Source organism: Prunus persica, chromosome G8, assembly GCF_000346465.2.
Source record: "Prunus persica cultivar Lovell chromosome G8, Prunus_persica_NCBIv2, whole genome shotgun sequence".
Classification (NCBI taxonomy): Eukaryota; Viridiplantae; Streptophyta; class Magnoliopsida; order Rosales; family Rosaceae; genus Prunus; species Prunus persica.
Window position 1 is genome coordinate 15,522,494 of NC_034016.1, and position 21,683 is coordinate 15,544,176.

Below are 21,683 nucleotides of genomic sequence, written 5' to 3' on the forward strand. Positions count from 1 at the left end.
TTATATTTTGACAAGTCAGAATTATAAAACAGAGCAACCAAGTTGTAATTTAAACGATTAAGAGCAATTACTATCCGATGTGGCCAATCCGCTCCTCCAATACCACTCCTATAAAAAAGAGAGATGAATATTGAATGGAATTAAAAAGATGAAAAATGCGATAAGTATTTTTATATGAAAAATTATTAATAGCTGATTGGAGAGGTTTTGCAGAGACGACGAGGATCGAGTAGGGCCAAACTTTCTCAAGTTTCCGATAATAATATTTCATCAGCGGAACAAACCCAACAAGAAACATTACTTCCACTCCCATTTCAACTACTTCCACATATCTGTAAATACTTTTCAAATTCCATGCAACTTGCCAAACATTACATAACAAAGAAGCTCTGCAGTTTACACTGATCCAAACCCAGTACTCTCATCGTCTTCTTCTTCTCTTCAACCCTACCTAGCTCCAATGGCTTCCCTCTCAATTGGGGTCCGCTTGCCTCCATCCTACCACCATTTGAAGAAACGCTCACTGCCCTTTCTTTCTCAGACCCAAAGCTTATCTCCTTCTCAGCCTTGCTTTGGCTCATCTTTGCGTGGAATTCGAGGCTCAAGATTGCCGAGGAATGGTATACTGGCCAGAGCTGAAGACAAAGCTAGAGGTTCGAATCCTTCTTCTTCGTCGGCTCAGCAGCAGCAAGTTCAGCCCAGCTCTGAGAAAGAGTTTCAGGTTCTTCTTTGACAAAAGCTTCCTTTTTTAACAGTACCCAGTTGTTAGTTGTACAAGTTTTCATATCTGATTGATTAAATGTTGCGAAGTTGGGTCCAAAATTCAATATACTCGGCTAAATTTGTGAAATTTAGTAACTTTGATTAAATTGTTGAGATTTGGAGTCTCCTTTAGCGATAAAGTTTTATTAATGCCTTGACATTAGTATTAGAAATGTATCAGCTGCCCCTGCACATAATTTTATTTATTAGTTCATGGGAATGGAATTACCTAATAGATAATCTATTAGTTGCTGGTTTCCATAGTGAACTAAATTCGCTGAACCTTTCAAACGACTCTATCAAATAAAGTTTTTATGTTTCAATTAGTGTGGCATCTTGCCATTGTTTGTTGCTGGTATTCACAATTTATGGATCACCTTTAGCATATTATCAGGATTTGTCCCCAAGTTCTGGATCATGTGATCCTTTATGTTCATTGGACGAAACGAGCTCACATGATTTTGAGGCCAATTACCGGCCAAAGACTGATTTGCTGAAAGCTATTGCAGTACTTGCAGCAGCTGCAACAGGGGCAGTAGCAATTAACCATTCCTGGGTTGCTGCCAATCAGGTACATCCTTATTTTGCAGCCTGATCCTTTTTTTTGTGCCTTTCCCATGATTCCTTAAGTTATTTTACTGCAGAAAATTGCACACCTTTAAAAAGGATGTTTTATTTCAACATTAAGTTGATATGACCAACTCGTGATATAGGATGTTGCCATGGCATTGCTGTTTGGAATAGGATATGTGGGCATCATCTTTGAAGAATCTCTGGCCTTCAACAAAAGTGGAGTAGGTTTGTTAATGGCTGTGAGCTTGTGGGTGGTGAGAAGTATTGGGGTAAGATTTATATTTTGCCACCTAGTTTTGCAATATCTTGTACACAGTTTCTCCTAGAATTAATGTTGATATTCTGTAGGCTCCTTCAACTGATATAGCTGTTTCAGAGTTACAACATGCATCTGCTGAAGTCAGTGAAATTGTATTTTTCTTGCTTGGTGCAATGACAATTGTAGAGATCGTTGATTCTCATCAAGGATTTAAGCTGGTTACTGACAATATAACCACTCGAAAGCCGAGGACGCTCCTTTGGGTGGTGAGTTCTTTGCTTCTGCTGTCATGTTGATGTATGTTAATCCTTTCTACTGAGCATTTGGTATGTTCGACTTATTCTATCAGACTAATGCTTGACTCTGCAGGTGGGTATTGTGACTTTTTGCCTTAGTTCAGTTCTTGACAACCTGACATCTACCATTGTCATGGTTTCTTTACTGAGAAAACTAGTTCCTCCCTCCGAATTTCGCAAGTATGTTCTGACCATCTACTATCTATCTCTTCTATGTGAGGTTCTTTTCGAAGATTGCCTGATATTGGTTTCAGCAGATATCATCCAATGTAATGTTACTTGTGTATGTGAGGCAACTGTGCTTTTTTCTTTTAATAGTTTCAACTTTTAAAAGTTACTCTTTCTTGTTAATGTCTTGGAATAGTTCTAGGTAAGAATGTGCAACTGTGTTTCAAGGTCATATTAAGGTGAATTTGTCTGAAATTTTTCATTGAATGAAGACATTGCTTCTCCGGTTTCTCAAGAAACAAAAGGGAAGATGAGATCTTGCATATTACTAGTTGGGAAACAGTTGCAATATTTCTATGCCAGTTGGGAAACTACCCCATATATTGCCCTGCCTGCAATATTGCCACTTATTATTATTCCAGCCCGGGAATATTATCATCCTCCTCATTCTAAAAATGATCAGTTGTCTGTTGCATCTTTAACACCTTGTGGATAACCACTTGAGAAATCGTATGTCTTCTAAGTGAGGCTTATACCTCTTTGTGCAGGCATAACTTATGAAATCAATTAGAAATTTGATAATCACTACAACTGTGTTTGTTCCAGATTATTTTATAAAGATTCTCTTTAAACAGCAACTTGGACATGCACGTTGAGATTGAATTTTTGGTACTCATTCCTGGATACCCTTTAATGGCATTGATTGATTTTCATATTCTTTCTTAGAAATGGCATCTCTTAAGCACCAGTTTAGCATGTTCATATCTTTTTTTTTTGTCATAATTTTTAGCATGTTCATAGTTCATACCTCAATGGGTCATTTATGAAGTTATATTGATGCAATAATGGACCCCAAATTGATGCATGACTTTTCACTTCGTTTACAGAATTGTATTTTGTTGTCAGGATTTTAGGAGCTGTTGTTGTCATAGCAGCAAATGCTGGTGGTGCATGGACTCCTATTGGTGATGTTACCACTACCATGCTGTGGATACATGGTCAGATATCCACATTGGAAACAATGAAGGTCTTTTTCCTCATTCTGAGAAGCTTATTCATATATCAAATTTCTTCTCTTATTTATTTATGAGTACTGCTATTTGTACCACATTTACTGACCACCTCTCTAATACAGGAGGGTCCCACATACATTAGTGGGGCCCACTTCTATTAGAGAGGTGGTCAGCAAAGTGGTCAATAAATGTGGTACAAATAGTATTATTCTTTATTGATTTCATTTATTTTCACGTTGTCGCATTATCTATTGCTAGGGATTTATGCTTGATGCCTGTTGATGTGTTGTCTAATATAAAAGTGGAGATTGTACACAAGCAATCATGGAATTGTCTAGGAACTTGGTTTATGCTGCATGTTAGTTCTATGCCGAACTTGGAAAGTTGAACTGCTAGTTAGTTACAACAAGATGATAGCTCTATTGGTTTTTGGATTTGGCTTACCAAATGTTGAGGATGACAATACATAATTGATTTTTTTATTATAGTGTTATAAAATTTTGTGGACCTGATTGATTTAGCAGTTATGTAATCAATTAGAGGTGGATATAAGCATAACCCCTGTTTTATGTGGCAAACCACTTGAAATTGACAATTCCATTTAGAGTTTCTGGTCCTATGTGCCAAGTTTTTTGTTCAGATAAATGTTATTTTGTCTACATAAAAATATCATCCTTAAAGAATTATTTTATCAATATTCTGACATAAAATGAACACATTTTCTTGCTTACAGACCTTGTTTATACCTTCAGCCGTTTCTCTTGCTGTTCCGCTGGCACTCATGTCCCTGACTAGGTACTTCTTTTGTGTTGTCAGACCAAAGACGGGGAACTGAGATATGAAAGTTAGTAACTTAGAATTACTTAATGGATAATAGAGGAATGATGTGAGTTTTTCTTCCATTCAGTGAAGTAAGTGGGAAAGCGCCGGACACGTCCAATGTTATGGCATCTGAACAGATGGCTCCTCGGGGAAAGCTTGTTTTCTCTGTAGGCATTGGAGCTTTGGTTTTTGTTCCAGTGTTCAAGGCCCTAACTGGTTTGCCTCCTTACATGGGTATTCTGCTGGGACTTGGAGTCCTTTGGGTTCTGACTGATGCTATACATTATGGTGAATCAGAAAGACAAAAGTTAAAGGTACCACAGGCTTTGTCACGAATTGACACTCAAGGAGCACTTTTCTTCCTTGGCATCCTGTTGTCTGTTAGCAGGTGAATAGACAAATGCTGTAGTCAACTTCTTTTTCGTGCAATTGCATCATATAATTAAGCAGTCAAGAAGTTTCAAGTCAATCATATATATTGCACGGCTTGGCTTTTTATGTACAGAATATGCAAAGGTTGTCCCCTGCTTCTTTTAAAAAGTGGCTTCATGAGTTTCACTTTCTGAACTTAACTTTCTTCTATTCTAGCCTGGAGGCAGCTGGAATTCTTCGGGAGTTAGCAAATTACCTGGATGCTCACATCCCCAATGTTGAACTGATTGCAAGTTCAATAGGAGTTGTATCGGCAATTATAGACAATGTTCCACTGGTTGCTGCAACTATGGGGATGTACGATCTAACTTCCTTTCCAAAGGATTCTGAGTTTTGGCAACTGATTGCATATTGTGCTGGTACTGGTGGATCCATGCTAGTTATTGGTTCTGCAGCTGGAGTTGCTTTTATGGGGATGGAAAAGGTGGACTTCTTTTGGTACTTGCGGAAGGTATTAATCAACTGGTGTAGAATATCGTCTTCGAAAACATATTTGAAGTTTCATTTCCCTATTTGGTGTTGGTAAAAAAAAAATCATTGTCCGCTGTGCAGGTGAGCGGTTTCGCTTTTGCCGGTTATGCTGCCGGTATTGCTGCCTATTTAGCAGTTCAAAACCTCCACATCTCCCTACCAACAACTGTAGCTCAGGTTCCTTTCCTTTCTGGTTCTTGAGTCGAGGCTTCCACGCAAGTTTTATTTTTGGTCAGATACTTCCACATGACTTTTTATCCACATTAGATTACTAAAGATTGTGCATGGTGAATGGGCCGTAGAACGATGATTCTCTCTCACATACACCATAAGGAAATAATATTCATGTTATGGAGAAAATTTTCAGTGTTCTGATGAGTTCAACGAGCAATGAAAAAGTGCTTTTCACCCGATACCTATTATGCGTAGGAACAACCTTTTCATCCGACACCTATATGCATAGGAACAATTTGGTATTAATTTTTGGCATCAATCTAAACTTTCCAATGGAAATTTCTACAGTCAAACACTGAAATTATTAATTGCTAGAAATTTAAACTATAGAAATCCAAATTCTGTCATTTAATTCCCTCATCCAAAACAGAAGGTAAAAGCCTAATGATTTCCAGCAGGAACAAAAAGGACTGCATTCTCTCAAAGCTGCCATGAAAGCAATTTGTAATAATTACCAAAGCAAATTAAAAGCATTGCAAGGAATTTGGCACGCAATATCAACATGGTGATTCATCAAAACATGAGAAAATTGAAATTTGGGGGCAATAATAACTCAAAGTACATCCATAGCATCGCAAACTGATTTATTCTTCATTCTCACCCTAAATCTACCAGAAACCCAAAGGATTTTCAAAATCGGGCAGGCAAGATAAAGCCATGCCCCCTTAAAAAGAGATAAAAGCATAAGGATACAAAAAGGCACAGATGAATATAATGCAACACTACAACTTGAGGAAAACAAACTCTTCAATGGCTGGAACATCTCCAATCCTTTTCAAAGCTGGCTTGCTGGGTTGGTCATCCACCCCAATTGCCATCACAGCCTGCTTTCTTGGCGCAATCCTTCCAACGCTCATGAAACTGACATTCACATTCTCCTCTCCTAAAATGCTTCCAACTGTTCCGATCATACCCGGCTGATCAACCTGTCTGCAGAGTATTATGCTACCTTCCAAACTCACATCAACTTCGAAGGATCCAACCTTCGTCAAGTGAGGAACCCCATCCTTAACCCGACCCTCCACTGTAATCTCTCCACTCTCTGATATGGCACTGGCAAATTTGGATTCCACGTTGGCAATCTGAACTTGGATTGAATCGAGTGGGCTCTCGGGTGAACCATCGAGAACGGTTCGCTCTTCTGTTATTCTTAGTCCTCTCTGTTTAGCAGTGAAATCAGCATTTACCAGGTTCACGAAAACGTCGGAAATGGGCTCAATGAGACCCTTAGTAATCATGGCTCGAAGCAGCCTAGTGTCAAGGTCATCAGGAGCCCTAGCTGAGGCATATGAAACTTTGACAGTTTTCACACCACTGCCTCCAGCCACTAGTTGGACTGCCAGTCTCCCAAGTTTCTCAGCAAGTACAACATATGGCTTCAGTTCTGTCAACACCTGCAATCAAGAATACCAAAAGAAATTGTAAATCGCTGCAACAGCTTGAAAATATTTACGTAAACGTTAAGTCTGTACATAATTTGTAAGAATAGAACCCACACCCCTTCTTTACCAAACACTACCACATTACAAAGATTTTAGATTTGGAAATTGAAACTTGAAAATTTCAAAAACTCGACTACTCAGACACTTCTTAGAACCCTGATATGACTGCATAAAACAAACTATAAAGTTTTATAACATCTACAAACAAGCCAGTAAGAACGAAAGATACAAGTATATATTGGGCAATTGTAATCATACCTCAGCAGGAACCATTGGTGCATTGACTGCAGTGGCAGCAAGCTCCCCTTTCAAGGCTCCAACGACAGCTTCAGCAATTTCAACGGCCACACCTTCCTGCACATAAATTCCAAAGATCATAAGATACCCAGGTGAGGAGAAAAATTAGGCATTAAGAGACAGATGCAAAACAGCAAAACCCACCTGTGCCTCCATGGTACTGGCACCAAGGTGAGGAGTTGCAGTAACTCTCTCATGCAACACCAACGTGTTGCCTTGTGGTGGTGGCTCCACAGTGAACACATCAAGAGCAGCCTAGAGGTCAAAAAACAAAAACAAAAACAGAACAAAACATTAAATTTCCTGCTAAGTATTAAAATGCATATGAATATTGAATATGAAAAGGGTAAGAACCAACCTGAGCAACAATTCCACCGTCGAGTGCCCTGACGAGTGCATCTTCGTCAATAACTCCCCCACGCGCAACGTTCACGATTCTAACTCCCTTCTTCATCTTCGCAAAAGTCTCGTCGTTGAGAACCTTTGAAGTGGCGGGAGTGAGAGGCATGTGCAAGGATATGAAATCAGCAGATGCCAAAGCCTCATCAAAGCTCACAAGCTCCACACCAATGGCGCGAGCACGATCCGCGGGTGCATATGGGTCGTGCGCAATCACATGCATGCCGAGCCCCTTGGCACGCCGAGCCACTTCAGATCCAACTTTCCCAAATCCCATCACAGCCAAGGTCTTCCCAACAAGAGAAACACCAACATACTTGTTCCGCTGCCACTTCCCTGACAACGCACCAAAATTGATAAAAATGTTCGACGAAATGCCCCAACGAACATTTCTTAAAACAGAGAAAAGATTACAGTAATAGAATCACTCACCGGCTTTCACAGACGCGTCAGCCTGAGCGACGTTGCGAGCCATGGCGGTCAAGAGAGCAATCCCGTGCTCGGCGGCGGCGACGGTGTTAGCCGTCGGCGCATTCACCACCAAGCATCCAAACTCAGTCGCCGCCCCCAGATCCACGTTGTCGATGCCGACGCCGGCCCTACCGACGACCTTCAACCTGCCGCCGGAAGACTCGAACACCTCGCGGCTGACCTTGGTCCCGCTCCGCACGATCAACGCGTCACAAAGCGAGATCTTGGTGCAGAGCTCTTCGGGGCTGAGGTTGTAGGAGCAGTCGACATTGGCGAATTCCTTGAGGAGGTCGAGCCCGGCCTCGCCGAGCTTCTCGGCGACTAGAACGGTGGGCTTGGCGTCGAGCCCGGCAGCGGAGAGCACCACCACGAGCCGCGGTGCGGCCCGGCGGCGCGAGGAGAGAGAGACGGGGAAAACGGAGGACAGAGTAGGCTTGGAGGAGAGAGAGAGGGTGGGGTTTCGGAGAAATGGGGTGCGTAGGGCGTGGGGTGCTGACGTGGCCATTGTGTTGGTGACGCTGGCGTTGATTTTAGCGGTGAAGAGTGGGTGTGTGGGCGTGTTAGTGGGTTTTGAATATATAGTTGGGTGGGGTGGGTGGGTTTGGTGAGAAGGAAAGTGGGGAGAGAGATTGTGTGAGGTCAGCCCTCAGACTCAGGTAGAAATGTTGGAGACAGGCGGGAGTTTCACGCGCTGGTCTTGCGGGGGAGGGAAAATAGGGAAAAGGTGGGAGGAGCGAGAGTGGAGGAGAAAGAGAGAGTGTGTGTTTTGGGGTTCTGGACTTTTCTCCAGCAAGTTTAGTTTTTGGTAAAACACCAACCCCCCCAAGCCACATCACTATTTCCTGTTCTGTCCTTTTCTTGCCTTTTATCCAATAACTGCTTTTCTATATATTTGGTAGAAAATAAAAACCATTCAGAATTTCCGTTGATGAAACTTAAAATACTCAATAGGGTATTAAAGTAATTTGATAATTAAAATTATATTTAATAAAGTTAACTGTCATTTTTTTAGTTTGTTTATAAAAATTAAATGGTGTAAGAATTAATCTATATCATCTTGGAATTCCATTATTTAATTGAAAATTCAAATGAATTATTATGTTTATCTTATAGGTTAACAACAGATTTGATTAAACAAACTAGCTCTTGATACATTGTATATTCTTTTAAATGTTGAAAAAGAATTCAAGTTCAAATCATCCCTTACTAGCCCTGGATACATGTACCTACCAACTTTTAATACATGGTATATTTTTCTCAACGTTAAAAAAAGATTCTAAATTCAAATCTCTCGTTACCAAAAAAGGAAAACAAAGAACAAAAAACCTATAGATTGGTAAATGCAAGTTGTCTTACACTATTTTGAGAAAACCCTCACCTTGTCCTCATCCATCCCCTCTCCCACGCATAGCAAATGATATTTCCCCTTCTTCCTCTCATCAAAGCAGATCCAGCGTGAGATCTCATCGAGTATCAAAGACAGAGTGCGTGGGCGGGGACCACGTACCATATGTTAAGTGATTTTGTGTTTTTGGGGGGTTGGTGTTGGAATAAAAATTCGTTTTCGCTTCGATTAAAAGAAATCATTGTACGGCTCCCCAACCTGATAAGACTGTTTTGAACATTTGTTAATACTGTATATCTTGTTCTGCAGATGAAAAAAGCAAGTTGAACTTAGGTACCTTTAAAGCTTTGGGAAGGTGGCTGCTGCATTGCATTTTGTGTCTTAAATAAATAAAATGGCAAAAGTAAAATAGCTTTAGGAATTTAAAAGGTGATAAGACAGTTACAAATTACTTCACTCATAACAGCTTACAGGAAAATGAAAAACATAAGAGGATTTATAAAGTCATTGCATTTGGTGTTGTAAGAAGATTATATGGGATTCATAAAGTCATTGTATCCGGTGTTGTAAGAAGATTATAAGAGAGATAAAAACTCTCTACCAGTTTGGGAGTTGGAGATCATAAACACCTAAAACATCTATAAATGGAAAGCAAATCCCGCTCAACTTTCATCAGGACACATGGTCACAACGTTTCTTTAACACTCCTAAACTCAAAAGCACTTATTAATAGTGGATCCACAAAATCAACAATTCCACCCCTCAACATGGATATCTGATAGAGATCCACCTCATTAACCCCAAAACTGCAAGGCCCCCACAATATAGGCTAAAAAGATAGATCTACAAAGATGAAGACCACATAACAACTAGGTATGAGACAAACCTTGCAAAACACAAGGGAGACAAAAATCTAGCACGAAATCATCTAGGAAGAAAAGCCATCCACAGGTACAAGGGATATAACCTAGTTTATTCATATGATGGGATAATTCTACTAGGAAGAAATCGAGAAAAACATAAAAGTACCGATGAGTCATAAAAACACTTATAAGAGCATTTTCATGAGAGTCTTCAAATTTTAGCCAAATTCTAGCTAAAATAGTTAGAAAGCTATTATAACAAGCTACTTAAAAGGTGTTTCTTCCAACAATGTTATCTATTTTGGCTAATTTAAAATATTTTATTATTATTTTCTCTTTTTCTTTCTCCCTCCCTTTTTCTCTCTCCTACTCACTACATGTAGAGAGTCAAACATTGATTCTCCAAAATAGAGAGCCAAGTAGGGAGTATGCTGGAGGAGGATTTTCCTTCTTTTTAACCAAAGTAACTAGAGATGAGATGATAAAGAGTATGTTGGAGATGCTCTAAGCATGTGTGCGCTTTTTAAAATAATGTCACGAATTCATTTATATTTAAAACCATTTTCTATGTAAACTTAATGAATGGGATCAAACCTTCAAATTCAAAGACAACGACCTTATGAAGTTATCATTTTGAAGTTCACTTAAGGGGATGAAAGTGACGATGATAATGTTGTTAATTCAATGATTAAACAGACTGCAGTGTAATCAACACAAAGATGGGACCCATCAACAAAGATCTAATGGTTGAGTATCAGGCCTGATAGGCTCAGTGGACCAAAAGCCCAAAAGCTGCATTCAACCCACTAGCAGGCCTCAACCCCAGTGGGTCAATAACACCGACAGTCGTTGAACTTAAGACGTGCTGATATTTAGTTGTAGCACAAAGCCAACAAGTTAAAGAAGACCGACAAACAAACAAACACAACATGTTTACTTTTAAAGGGCAGGATGAGCATTCGCTACTGATGATACAAAGTGTTTGATGTAAGCATCAGCCAACATGTGACCCAATTGAACCTGGGCCTTGGTGGTCAGGTGCAGATGATCATCTTTGAGCTCCAACCCCTTTGCATCCACACAAACCACATTTGGAACATTCATTCCCAATTGGGCCTCCCTCACTTTCTCTATATACTTCGCATCCCCAGACCCAATAGCCACCTGTAAACAAAAAATTTTAAATATCAAACTCTACAAATGCAAAAATAATAATAATAACTGTTAATGACCCACTATAAGAACCTTTTATTGCACCATTCATGATCCAAAATTACTACAAATTAATCTAATCTATAACACATATGTTCTGTTCATATAATAATATCCAAATAATAATATATTTTAAGTGTCAGTATTCATTGAAAAATGAAATTGGCAAAATATTATTAAAATTTCAAACCATGCCTCCAAAATCATCAGCATTTTACAATAACTGACGAAATACCCAAAATGCATATCAAATAAGTGAAGAACTCCTAACCTGGATAATAGGAAGCGAAGGCAAGCCAAGATCCTCGCGCACATTCTCAATGAGCTTCACCATGTTCCCGTGGTACGCATCAGCATCATGCTGCGTCGACGTGTCACTCTCCCCTTGGTACCACAACAATCCTTTCATCTCACCCCCACCCTTCACGCTCGCTCTCGCCCTCTTCACCATACTCTCGTACAAGTGCTCTCCACGCGCCCACTCCTTGATCGCCGTCCCGCCCACCGCGCACGGCACGAGCCCCACCACCCCCACGCGCTCCCTCACCCCGTTCGCGAACGCCATCCCCGGCCCCACGCCGCAGACCTTGGCATCGATGTCGGCGTGAAGCGGCTCGTGCGCGGGCTCCCACTGGAGATGCGCGCTGAGGCGATGGATGGATGGATGGGGGCCGCACTCGTTCGGAACGACGCGGTCCCAGTGCTGGTGGTGATGGTGGTCTCTGAAAACGCCACCGCGGCCGGCCATATTGCTCTGGCCCGATAAGATGAAGATCTGTTTGGGTTGGAGCGATTGAGATTCCATTTTGGGTGGGTGGGCGCGGGTGTTTGGTTGCGGGGATATGGGGTTGTTGTTTTTTATCTTGTTTGGTTTAAATGGGGTACAAGCATCGCTGATTAAAGGACTGGGAGACCCGGTGTGAGTGGGCCCAGTGTTGCCGATAGGCCGCGTAATTACCCAGCGAGCGAGACGGCGTCGTTTCCGCCTCCTATTGTTGGCGAGTTCTTCCTCCCTCGCTTCTAGTAGCAATATTGGGAAGACAAACAACATAAAATCATCAGAATCAGAATCAGAAGAAGAAAAATCCTCCATATCTCAATTGTTTTTCTTTTGGAAAATCGTATGGTGAAATGGAGAGGATTTAACTTATTTATAAATTGATTTTGAAAATTAATATTGATTTAGTTTTGGTGGGAAAGTACGGCTTAAATTTTTTATTTGGTGGCAAAATGAATCAGACTGAAATTGACAAACTACCATGTCTGTCTGTCTCTCTCTCTCTCTCTATGGAAAATCAGGGCATGGCCTTGCCTATGCAGTTCACAAGGGTTGGCAACATCAGAATCATATAGAATTAGAAACAACATGCATAAGGGTGATTTCTATGCACACTCGTAAATTCCCAGAATTGCCTTTGGAGCCAAGTGTCCAGAGACAGCTTCAAAATAGGATCGATTTAAAGGGCAGGATGGGAATTAGCTTTTGATGAACTAAAATGTTGGAGCATTTGACCCAACTGGACCTGAGCCTTGGCGGTCAGATGTAGACGATCATCTTCGAGCTCCAATCCCTTTGCACCCACACACACAAAGTTTGGGAGCTCCGTTCCTAATTACCCCTCGTCATTCCCATTCCCACTACCCACCTGTCAAAAACCATCGCAGAAATTAGTAAATACCTAAAATGCCCAGCGATTCCGTGGCTGGGGGTTGTTTGGTTGCGGGGATAGAGACTTCTTCTTTTTCCTGTTCTTGTTCTTTGCCTTGAATGAGGTACCGGCGTCGCTGATTACGCATGAGTCGTATCCGGTGCCCGTGGGCCCAACGGTGGCGAGGGGCCGCCGATTGCGACGGCGTCGTTTCCGGGCACTTCTCTTGTTGGCGTCGTGACAAGCTTTTAAGAGTGTCACGTGTGCGATCACCGCCTTTGTAACGTTTGCGTGCCAGATATCATCAGAATCGGAGTCGAACATAAGCATTTGCAACGATTTTCGACGATCCATGGAGTTCAAAAGAAAATGGGATTTGAGTTGAGCAGAGAGAAAGAGGATAATAATCTCGTCTATAAATTGATCTTGGAAAATATCACTTAAGTTTTGCTTTTTGGCGGGAAAAATATACGGTTGAATTGAAATGTTTTCTTTTTTGGTGGGGAATTTGATTTTGTGGCGCAAAAATTAAACCTGGGTTGGGCTGGTCTAAGTGAAAGTTGTATGGACTACAATTATTGGGCTTTAGCTCATATTTTGCCCAAATGTGACTTTTTTTTTTAATTTTAAAAAAGCGATAATGAAAGAGAGGGATTGGAACATATGACCTTACGGGTAGGGATAATTGCACTAAACAGAGCAAATTTCTCTTGTTAGACAAATACAGGTTGCTAAATTGTGAAACTTAATCCATACATTGATAAAAGAGTCGATTAATATGTCGTTCAGATTCACAGCCTAGAAACAAAAGTCGGACAAAATAACATAATTGCAATTGCCCTCCATGCCAATTGCCACCAACACAATATTATTACAATTCATATATCAATTCTCACTAATCCGCAAAACATGCATACATACAACGGCTTTCTCCCATAAAGTTATTAAGCTATATCAACATTTATGCTTTTTATGCAACATTCAAGTCAACAAAACAAGAAAAAGAAAATGATTTAACACAACAAAGCAACTTTAGTGGGACCTCAATACATCATTAGTTTGAAGAAGTGGAAGGGGGACTAGTACTTTTGTCCAAGATTTGGAGGGCTTCTTTCATGGTCGGTCTCTTTTGTGGAGCAAAACTAGCACAATTAAACCCTAATTTCAAACAAGCCAGCAAGGCATCTTCCCTGCAATCCACCTCAGTCCTAATCGCCACGTCAACCATGATTAAAGCCCGAATTTTCTCTTCAGTCAACGAACCGGGGGTCCATTGTGCCCCTAATTCTCGTTCCGAAAGTATCCTTCCTGTGAGAAGCTCAAGCAAGACTATACCAAAAGAGTACACATCCCACTTAGGGTTTGGCTTCAAGTTCTTTAGACATTCTGGCGCTTGATAAGGCGACGATGCACCACCGGAGGATGACATAGCAGCGGCAGGGCTGCCACCAATTGGGAGCACATCATGCATACCTTCTCGAGTGGCTGTTGATTTTAGGCTATCAAAGTAACCCCTGGAAGAACCGCTGGCTTTGTGACTACCCAGGTTTCCTAATACCAGCTTATCAAGGCCAAAATCACTAATTATGGGCTCCATATCAGAATTCAAAAGAATGTTGCTTGGTTTGATATTCCCGTGCACATGTTTCTTCTCATGGATGTAAGCCAGCCCCCTAGCAACCCCACTTGCTATCTTCAGCCGAGTTTCAAGAGGTAGATGACATGGTGACGACCCTGCTCTTCCTACAAAATTCCAAACATATTTGAGATAGATGACACTAATGTAACAAATGTACGAGGCAGTATGTTCCTAAACATTTATGTCCCGAAGTACGAGCACGAATACAACCCTGGACCACAGATACGAGAAATTTTTCGGTGTGACCGTAAAAGATGTGATTAGTAGTTTCGTTAGAGTTAACTACTATGTTTATTAAGAATCAAACAAAACAAATAATGCAAACGAGTAGGCCCAAGTTTGTATTAACTTTTTCCAAGCAAGCATCGCTATATCCTGCAGACACAGAGAACTTGTCAACTCAACCGATGCGGTGCAGGGATTCTCTGGATTCCAATCCAATAGTTTTCGACTATTTGGACCAGAAAAAAGATTTCCATGTATGATGTATCTTTTATCATGGTTCACGGGCAGTTATGAATCTTCTCACTAATTTGGCACTTATGAATCATTAACAGATGTCAGAGTGTATGGTAATCAAAGAAATAAAACTAATGTCATGGGCTGATACAAAGCTTTTATTTTAATCAAAGGTCAGGTGAAAAAGCTGGAGAATGGGCCATTGGGTTTACAAAACAGATTATCAAATTTATGAAAAAAAAAACAGAATGCAAAACAAGACCTCTGAATTCCAGACACCCAAGAAATAAATAATGAAAGAATCATGACAATGCATTTATAAAGAAACAAAATTGTTTTTAAAATAAATAAATAAAGTTGTTGTGTTAGTTTTTAATTAAATTTGGAAGACAACTTGCATGATTGAACTGGAAGTACAAAAAAAATACTGCTATAATAATTGGTAGTTCACAATTCCATATAAACTGTGTGAAACTAAACTTGTTCAAAAGAATAATAATTGGTGTAAAAAAAATTAGATGAAAGTATGATTCTAGTTAGTTCTAATTAAAAACACAAGGATGAGAAACAGCGCAATGTAGCACAAAACACATAATTTCACTAACGTACGCCAAAAAACAGAGAGAGAGAGAGAGAGAGAGAGAGAGAGAGAGAGAGAGAGAGAGAGAGAGCTTACTGTTAGTGGTGCTGGCAAGGCTGCCATTGGAGACATAGTCATAGATCACAAGCTTCTCATCGTCTCCCCAGTAAAACCCACGAACCCTAACCAAATTGGGGTGTTTGAGCTTGGCAATGGCCCTCACTTGGCTCTCAAAATCTCTCATCTTCACCACCCCACTCTCTCCAATTCTCCTCACAGCAAGCTCAGTCTTGTCTTCAAGCACGGCCTTGTACACAATGCTTGGGCCACTGGCTCCCAGTACATAAGCTGATGCTTTGAGCAATGTCTCAAGCTCAAGCTCTGCTTGATCCCCATCTATGGTTACCAAGACACCTCCTTTCTGAGACTGCTCCCCTTTTTGACTCTGCACACCACCACCCACTTGCCCATTTTTGTCATCTTGGTCACTGTCTGAGCTTGTTGATGTCTCTTCCCCTTTGATTGTCATGCATGAGCATGCAACAGATTTTACTGCATTTGGGCAAAAGTATTAGATACAGATTACAGAATATAGATATCAAGAGAAATTATATGGAAAATTTTGACTGAAATAAACTAAATTGCAAACCTTTCTGATCAATTTCTTCTTTTGAGAAGATTTCTGGTTTCTTTTCTAGCTCTGTGGCACTGCTGCTTGTTGTGTTGAGAAGTTTTCTCTTCCTGACTTGGTAGACATAGAGAATGACCAACCCAAGGATGGCTATTCCGGCCAAGTCTCCGACAGCAATGGCGGCGATGGTGCTGGGTTTGAGGCCACTCTGTGGCTGGTTCTGAGTACCATTTGGTCCACCAGGTGTGTTTGATACTGGGGTTGTGTCAAATGTTCTTGGAATGGCTGCAATGGCTGGAGAAGAAGAAGTGGTGTTGGGTGGTGTGGAGAGAGTAGAAGGAATTGCACAAAGGCTCTTCAATGGTTTGCCACAAAGTTCACTGTTTCCTGCAAACAGCTCTGTTTTCTGGTTGAGCAGAGCTTGTGAGTCTGGAATTGGTCCACTCAAATTGTTGAAGGAGAGATCAATGGTCGAGTTCTCTGAAACCCTCTTTACAAAATCAACTGGTATTTTTCCTGAGATTTTGTTGTAGGAGAGGTTCAAATAGCGCAAGTTGTCTCCACCAAAATCCAAAGGTAGAGTCCCATTGAGCAGATTTGAAGACAGATCTAAAACCTCAACTGAATTGAACCCAGTTGGGAGATTACCCGAAAAGTAATTACTTCTCAGAGAGACAACAGTGAGGTTTTGCAAAGAAGTGAGATTTTCAGGGACTTTGCCAGCCAAAGCATTATCAGAAACATTGAGAAACTGGAGGCTTTTGAGACCTGAAACCAACTCATCAGGCAAGTCACCAGAGATGACATTGTTAGAGAGAGAAAGCACCTGAAGCTCTGAGGCATTGAAGAGGGTCAAAGGCAGGGACCCATTGAAGAAATTGTTGGAAAGATCAAGGCTGTGAAGGTGTTCGATCGAACCCAATTCTGATGCAATCGAACCCAGAAGCTGGCTGTTGGGGAGGACCAAGCTGGTGACTCTGAACATGTCTGGTGTTCCTGGGTTTCCCATTTGTGTGCATGTCACTCCATTCCAAGAGCATGGCGTTTCATCATTGTAGTTCCAGCTTTCAAGGACAGAGAGAGGGTCGCTGAGGATTGAGTATTTGAACGAAAGCAAGAGAACCCCATCTGAGTTTAGAGCCAAAGCTGAGCTAAGTAGCAGAACAAAAATGGAAGTGACCCTCCAACAGAACTGGAGTTTTTGGGCGCTGGAGCTCATGATTGCTTGAACTTGTTGCTGACGCTGAGCATGTTGGGGTTTACAAGTTCATGGTAGAAAAAGAGTCTCTGTCTGTGCCTCTGAGAGAGAGGGAGATGGTGACCAACTACAGTTTGTTGTTTTGGTCACCAAACCAAATCTAAAGCTGAAGCAAACTTGGTTTAAGTTTGCTAAAAGGAACTAGGAAGAGATCAAAAAGGCAAAGTTTTGGTATGTGAATAATAAAGTTGGTGTGAATTCAGTAGAGAGGGAGGGAGGGAGGGAGAGCAAAAGAGATGGTGTAAAATATTTGCAGTTGATGAAAATGAATGGAACTTAACCCAACAAGGGAATGACAATAAAATTATGGCTCTGGTAGGTACTGGCTATCTTCTGCAAACTCTCAGTAAGACTTTATGTAAACTCTGGTGTTTCTTTGGACATAATTGGAAATGGAAAAGCTGTGAGGAATCTTGTTTCTGATATTGGACATAGGACAACCAAGTGAGTTGGAGCCCATAACGTGTTCTTCAGAGAAGGGGTTAAAATCTGCCGTCCTGTTTGAGGCTTCACATGGAAATTTGATCCATTTGTACTGGCTTCCACTTTTTTTTAACTGTGGGAACACTGGTTTTGGGAGGATTTTATTTTTCTTTTCTTGACCCTTTCTTTTTTGTCTGCTTCTCTTCTTTTTCAGTTCGCAGTATTGACTACTCCTTACATATGTATTTTTTTATAAAGCAAAAAAAATAAACTTATTGCATATATGAAAACATATATTTTTTGCTAATTGCATAGTTTCAGTTGAGCTCCTTTTAGTCATTGGGTTTTCTCTTTTTCTTTTTCTCTATTTTTCTGGTTTTTTATTCGTGCAGTTTCCAGTATGACTTGCCAAAGATCCTTCAATAAAGCTTCTTGCACAATTTAATGCAGAGTGCACAAATCTTACACTTGATCATTATTAGATTTAATTTATGCAATGTTATGATTATTGTAAGATAATACTTTATAGTAAGATATGACATGCAATTTGATGTGTAGATATATACAGATGCAATTTGATGACAGATGACAGACAGATCTGTACTATTGAGGACGAGTGTAAACGGACAAGAGAGAAATTTTGTTTCGCCAAAGTTCGGAAGGGGAGGAGAAAAGTTCACACACAAAGGTACGGTCGAGATTTGAACTTAGGACTATTTGGGAGCACACTACGATCTGGGCCAATCCAACTAACACCCCATTCCAATCGTAACAAGAAGCAATTTTTTTATTTTTTTTTTCATTTTTCTTAAAAGTAAATGTAAGATGGAAGCCAATATCAGTTATATGCTAGAGTTGATCATATATGAATTGGATTAATGGAGGGGTTGGTAGTAGCTAAAAATGCAGAACAAATAAGACCTGCTTTGCCTTACTTTACTTTGCATTGAGCCCACTACACTAACCGTTGTGGTCACTAAAAATGTAGTATCCCAAGCTAACCCACTAATCAAGTTTTCCCTTTTTGACTAAACCACTCCTCATTCTCTAACTTCCCCTTTTCATAATCCTTCCCCATTATTCTAATCATGGATTATTGTTGGAAAATGTAGGTTGTGGGTACTTAATCTTATATTAAACATGGCAATTAACCTTTAGTTAATTTGGTCCAACTGCTGTGGTTGCTTGGTCTTGTGCCTATATAGCCTTGGTGACTGGTATGCTTTTCATCTGTATACATATAAAATTATGAGACAACTCTCAAAATTTCTTCAACAAGGAAATATAAAAATGGAAAGGCATAGAGATCAATTGAGTGAGGCAAATGATACTGCTAGTAAGAGTTTCTCAGATGGTGGATGTTGCTTGAGAGGGAAGAATTAGTCAACAGGGTCAGAAGGTGGTTCATGCAAGTCAGTCTGCACTATTTTAATTTCCTACTCAGAGTTCTGATACAAAACCATTATGGTGACAAGTGATAGAGTTAAAGCATTCAACTCAAATATCTAGTATTTTTTTCAGCTACCTTCTACCTTATACCTTTTCGTTCCATTTATCCCATTCCATGCTCATTCTTCACCATCGAAATTGTCTATCTTCTAGATCAAACTTTAAAAATCATCTAACCATTATAAAACAAATAGATGAATCAAGTGTTATAATCAAACACTTAATTATCATACAAGTAATAATAGCTAATTGATTTCTAATTTGGTTGATATTTCGCAGGAAATATCCTTAAAAAGGAAGATGATCTCGAAAATCAACGGTTTCAATCATCATACAACATTGCAGAATGAAAAGGAGAATGAAGAAAGTAGAAAAAGAGTGCACGAAGAAAATGTAACTAGCATTCCTCTATCTTTATACTGAGTAAAAATTAGCCTTACGTTCAAGATGTAGGATATACTCTCAACAGCATGCACAAAGAAAGTTCAATATGAACTTGTTGATAGGGTTGTAAGATAATTGAATGGTCTTGAACTCATAAGCAAGCTACTGGAAAATAGTTTTTCATGGTTATTGGCCCCAAACTTGTAGTACTCACTGGATTACTCAGAAGCACTTGTCCTTCTCCACATTAGATACATACATTGACTGATACATCATATATACATTATACATACATGTAGTACAAATATTGCTTGGACATTTGATGGACCAAACTTAGGAGAGATAGACAAGAATTGGGGCAATTCCAAATAATCTTAGGAGGGGACCGCCTACAATATGCTGAAGATGGTGTAGAATTCAATCCACCCAAAGTACTAGTTTTTTGCCATATTTGTTGTTGTATATACTTATCTTAATAGGTTCTACACACAATTCCATATCACCCCACGTGTCTCTGCAAATAAAATCATACCAAGAACTGTGGAAATATAACTTTTAAGAAGACCCTGCAAATAAAAAAATTTAAGAAAGAACCCTAGAACCCCTCTCAAAAGAAGAAGGAAAAAGGAGCATAAACTGCTGATTGCCAGTGCACTTTGTATCCCTTTTACTCATATATTCTTTGTCAAAAGACTGGTCAGGGAGAACTTCAAGAGTGAATCTACCTTAAAATCTGAATTCCACCCCATTCTCATTCACTTTTCTTTCTCTTTAGCTAAGCAAGCAAGCTTTCCTTTCGGTTCACTTCATAAGCTCACATGTTACCTTTTGATTGTATTGATCCAATAAGCTTTGGCCATTAGAAGCAACATGCTTACAGCATGAAACTTAATTACATTTCTTAATTAAATCACTAAACACTGCAAACAAAATTGTATGAAGCTTGATATCTAGATTGTTATGCCATAAATGTTACTTAAGCTTGGTTTCTTAGGCTGAAGTGGCAGAGCTACAATCCATGTTAATTAAGTTACACTTAGAAAATTTGCACATAAGTTAATCTAAATTACGTGAAAGGGAGATTTGAATTCGGGTGCAAAGTGGAGAATACATCCGCTCTAGCCAACTTACTTAGACTCTTGAGTAAGTTAATTAAGCATGAGTAAGACAAGTAATTAGATGTAGAAGTTACTTCGATAAATGGAGTCGACCCTCCCTATGATATGATGCCGTGGTGAAAACGTTGTCTCACTGCATCAAATCATAGTTAAATCCAAAGAATACAATATCTAATCACAATGTCCTTCTAATAAAATATTAATAATCACAACTAATTATTCGTCCACGCAGCTTGAGAGAATCTGATTCATGGGACCAATATTGCTGGACAAGATTTATATTATGTTGGTTCAAATCAATGTGAGCTACCATTTTGTTTGAAGTGACACGAGAATTTGGACATTTCTTATATGGACAAAACTTCTTTTGGGTTGAAAATAAAAAACAAACATAAAGAGGGTCATGAATTGAGGTGCATGTTGAAATTGGGTTGCATATGTGTCATGTTTGGTTGTAGAAATTAAACTTTCTCGTGATTTAGTAAGTGGAGTTGAAGTTGTTTTTGACATCTGGGCCCTCTCATATCATGCATGGATTGCACACGCAGGTTTTTCTCCTTCCTTAAGCAAGAGGCTATGATTCACATATCATTGCTAGATAGAAAGCCATGCCCAGTATATATGCTTATGTTTCCTTGTCCACAACATACTAGGTTGATGGGTGTTTCTTCATAGCGAATTACAATGATGCGAATTCAACAGTTAAATCTCTTGTGTGGTGGAAATTTAACACAACAAACAAGAACCGTTAAATCTTCACTACACAAACCGTCTAACGATTCAAAATAGAAATCCATATTGAATCCACATAATTTTAATTAACAATGAAGAAAGACCTTGGTTGATAATGATCATTGCGAATCCATCATTTTCTTTCATTTCAAATTGTATATTTCACGCTCGAATCAATGTAACCCTATATGATTGCTTACTTTGTGTAATTATTCTCCCATGTTTCTACTGTTTAGTTGAATTTCCTTTTCTCCTAAGTAATGCAAAAGAGATATGGAGGGGCCAAGGTGCATGAATTACTA

At 39.8% G+C, this 21,683-nt stretch overlaps 4 protein-coding genes and 1 long non-coding RNA gene across 6 annotated transcripts; 2 read left to right on the forward strand and 3 right to left on the reverse strand.

The window, feature by feature from the left end:
- LOC18768588 (sodium/proton antiporter 1) lies at nt 117–5,320 on the forward strand. 2 transcript variants are annotated; one of them, XM_007198932.2, is made up of 10 exons: nt 117–721; nt 1,157–1,333; nt 1,476–1,604; nt 1,684–1,860; nt 1,964–2,070; nt 2,965–3,085; nt 3,805–3,866; nt 3,979–4,281; nt 4,482–4,776; nt 4,878–5,211. In XM_007198932.2, exons 1-10 carry the CDS (start codon nt 461–463, stop codon nt 4,995–4,997), a joined length of 1,752 nt encoding a protein of 583 aa, XP_007198994.1. In that variant the 5' UTR covers nt 117–460; the 3' UTR covers nt 4,998–5,211. The 2 variants fall into 2 exon arrangements, with proteins under 2 accessions (XP_007198994.1, XP_020426403.1); XM_020570814.1 differs by having other exon boundaries at nt 612–721; nt 1,272–1,333; nt 4,878–5,320.
- On the reverse strand, nt 5,537–8,438 carry LOC18766210 (D-3-phosphoglycerate dehydrogenase 1, chloroplastic). The gene is made up of 5 exons (XM_007199703.2): nt 7,601–8,438; nt 7,128–7,504; nt 6,914–7,024; nt 6,731–6,826; nt 5,537–6,424 (listed from the first exon to the last, which is right to left on the reverse strand). Exons 1-5 carry the CDS (start codon nt 8,142–8,144, stop codon nt 5,753–5,755), a joined length of 1,800 nt encoding a protein of 599 aa, XP_007199765.1. The 5' UTR covers nt 8,145–8,438; the 3' UTR covers nt 5,537–5,752.
- LOC18768136 (probable carbohydrate esterase At4g34215) lies at nt 10,502–13,073 on the reverse strand. The gene is made up of 3 exons (XM_007201746.2): nt 12,739–13,073; nt 11,331–12,079; nt 10,502–11,011 (listed from the first exon to the last, which is right to left on the reverse strand). The coding sequence occupies exons 1-3, from the start codon at nt 12,854–12,856 to the stop codon at nt 10,787–10,789; spliced, it is 1,092 nt and encodes a 363-aa protein (XP_007201808.2). The 5' UTR covers nt 12,857–13,073; the 3' UTR covers nt 10,502–10,786.
- Nucleotides 13,478–18,278, reverse strand: LOC18768026 (receptor protein kinase-like protein At4g34220). Its single transcript, XM_007199356.2, has 3 exons — nt 16,036–18,278; nt 15,483–15,938; nt 13,478–14,451 (listed from the first exon to the last, which is right to left on the reverse strand). The coding sequence occupies exons 1-3, from the start codon at nt 17,234–17,236 to the stop codon at nt 13,763–13,765; spliced, it is 2,346 nt and encodes a 781-aa protein (XP_007199418.2). The 5' UTR covers nt 17,237–18,278; the 3' UTR covers nt 13,478–13,762.
- On the forward strand, nt 19,012–19,713 carry LOC109950589. Its single transcript, XR_002272839.1, has 2 exons — nt 19,012–19,097; nt 19,427–19,713. It is a non-coding gene; the product is annotated as an uncharacterized LOC109950589 (long non-coding RNA).

Coding starts and splice junctions, on each gene's coding strand:
- LOC18768588 (XM_007198932.2), top strand. CDS start 461: ATGGCTTCCCTCTCAATTGGGGTCCGCTTGCCTCCATCCTACCACCAT. Junction 722..1,156: donor GCTCTGAGAAAGAGTTTCAG/GTTCTTCTTTGA, acceptor GCATATTATCAG/GATTTGTCCCCAAGTTCTGG. Junction 1,334..1,475: donor CCTGGGTTGCTGCCAATCAG/GTACATCCTTAT, acceptor CTCGTGATATAG/GATGTTGCCATGGCATTGCT.
- LOC18766210 (XM_007199703.2), bottom strand. CDS start 8,144: ATGGCCACGTCAGCACCCCACGCCCTACGCACCCCATTTCTCCGAAAC. Junction 7,025..7,127: donor ACGGTGGAATTGTTGCTCAG/GTTGGTTCTTAC, acceptor TTTGACCTCTAG/GCTGCTCTTGATGTGTTCAC. Junction 6,827..6,913: donor CCAGTACCATGGAGGCACAG/GTGGGTTTTGCT, acceptor ATTTATGTGCAG/GAAGGTGTGGCCGTTGAAAT.
- LOC18768136 (XM_007201746.2), bottom strand. CDS start 12,856: ATGCGTAATCAGCGACGCCGGTACCTCATTCAAGGCAAAGAACAAGAA. Junction 12,080..12,738: donor GGAATCGCTGGGCATTTTAG/GTATTTACTAAT, acceptor TATTGCTACTAG/AAGCGAGGGAGGAAGAACTC. Junction 11,012..11,330: donor CTTCGCTTCCTATTATCCAG/GTTAGGAGTTCT, acceptor TTTTGTTTACAG/GTGGCTATTGGGTCTGGGGA.
- LOC18768026 (XM_007199356.2), bottom strand. CDS start 17,236: ATGAGCTCCAGCGCCCAAAAACTCCAGTTCTGTTGGAGGGTCACTTCC. Junction 15,939..16,035: donor AGAAGAAATTGATCAGAAAG/GTTTGCAATTTA, acceptor GCCCAAATGCAG/TAAAATCTGTTGCATGCTCA. Junction 14,452..15,482: donor CCTTGCCAGCACCACTAACA/GTAAGCTCTCTC, acceptor GGAATTTTGTAG/GAAGAGCAGGGTCGTCACCA.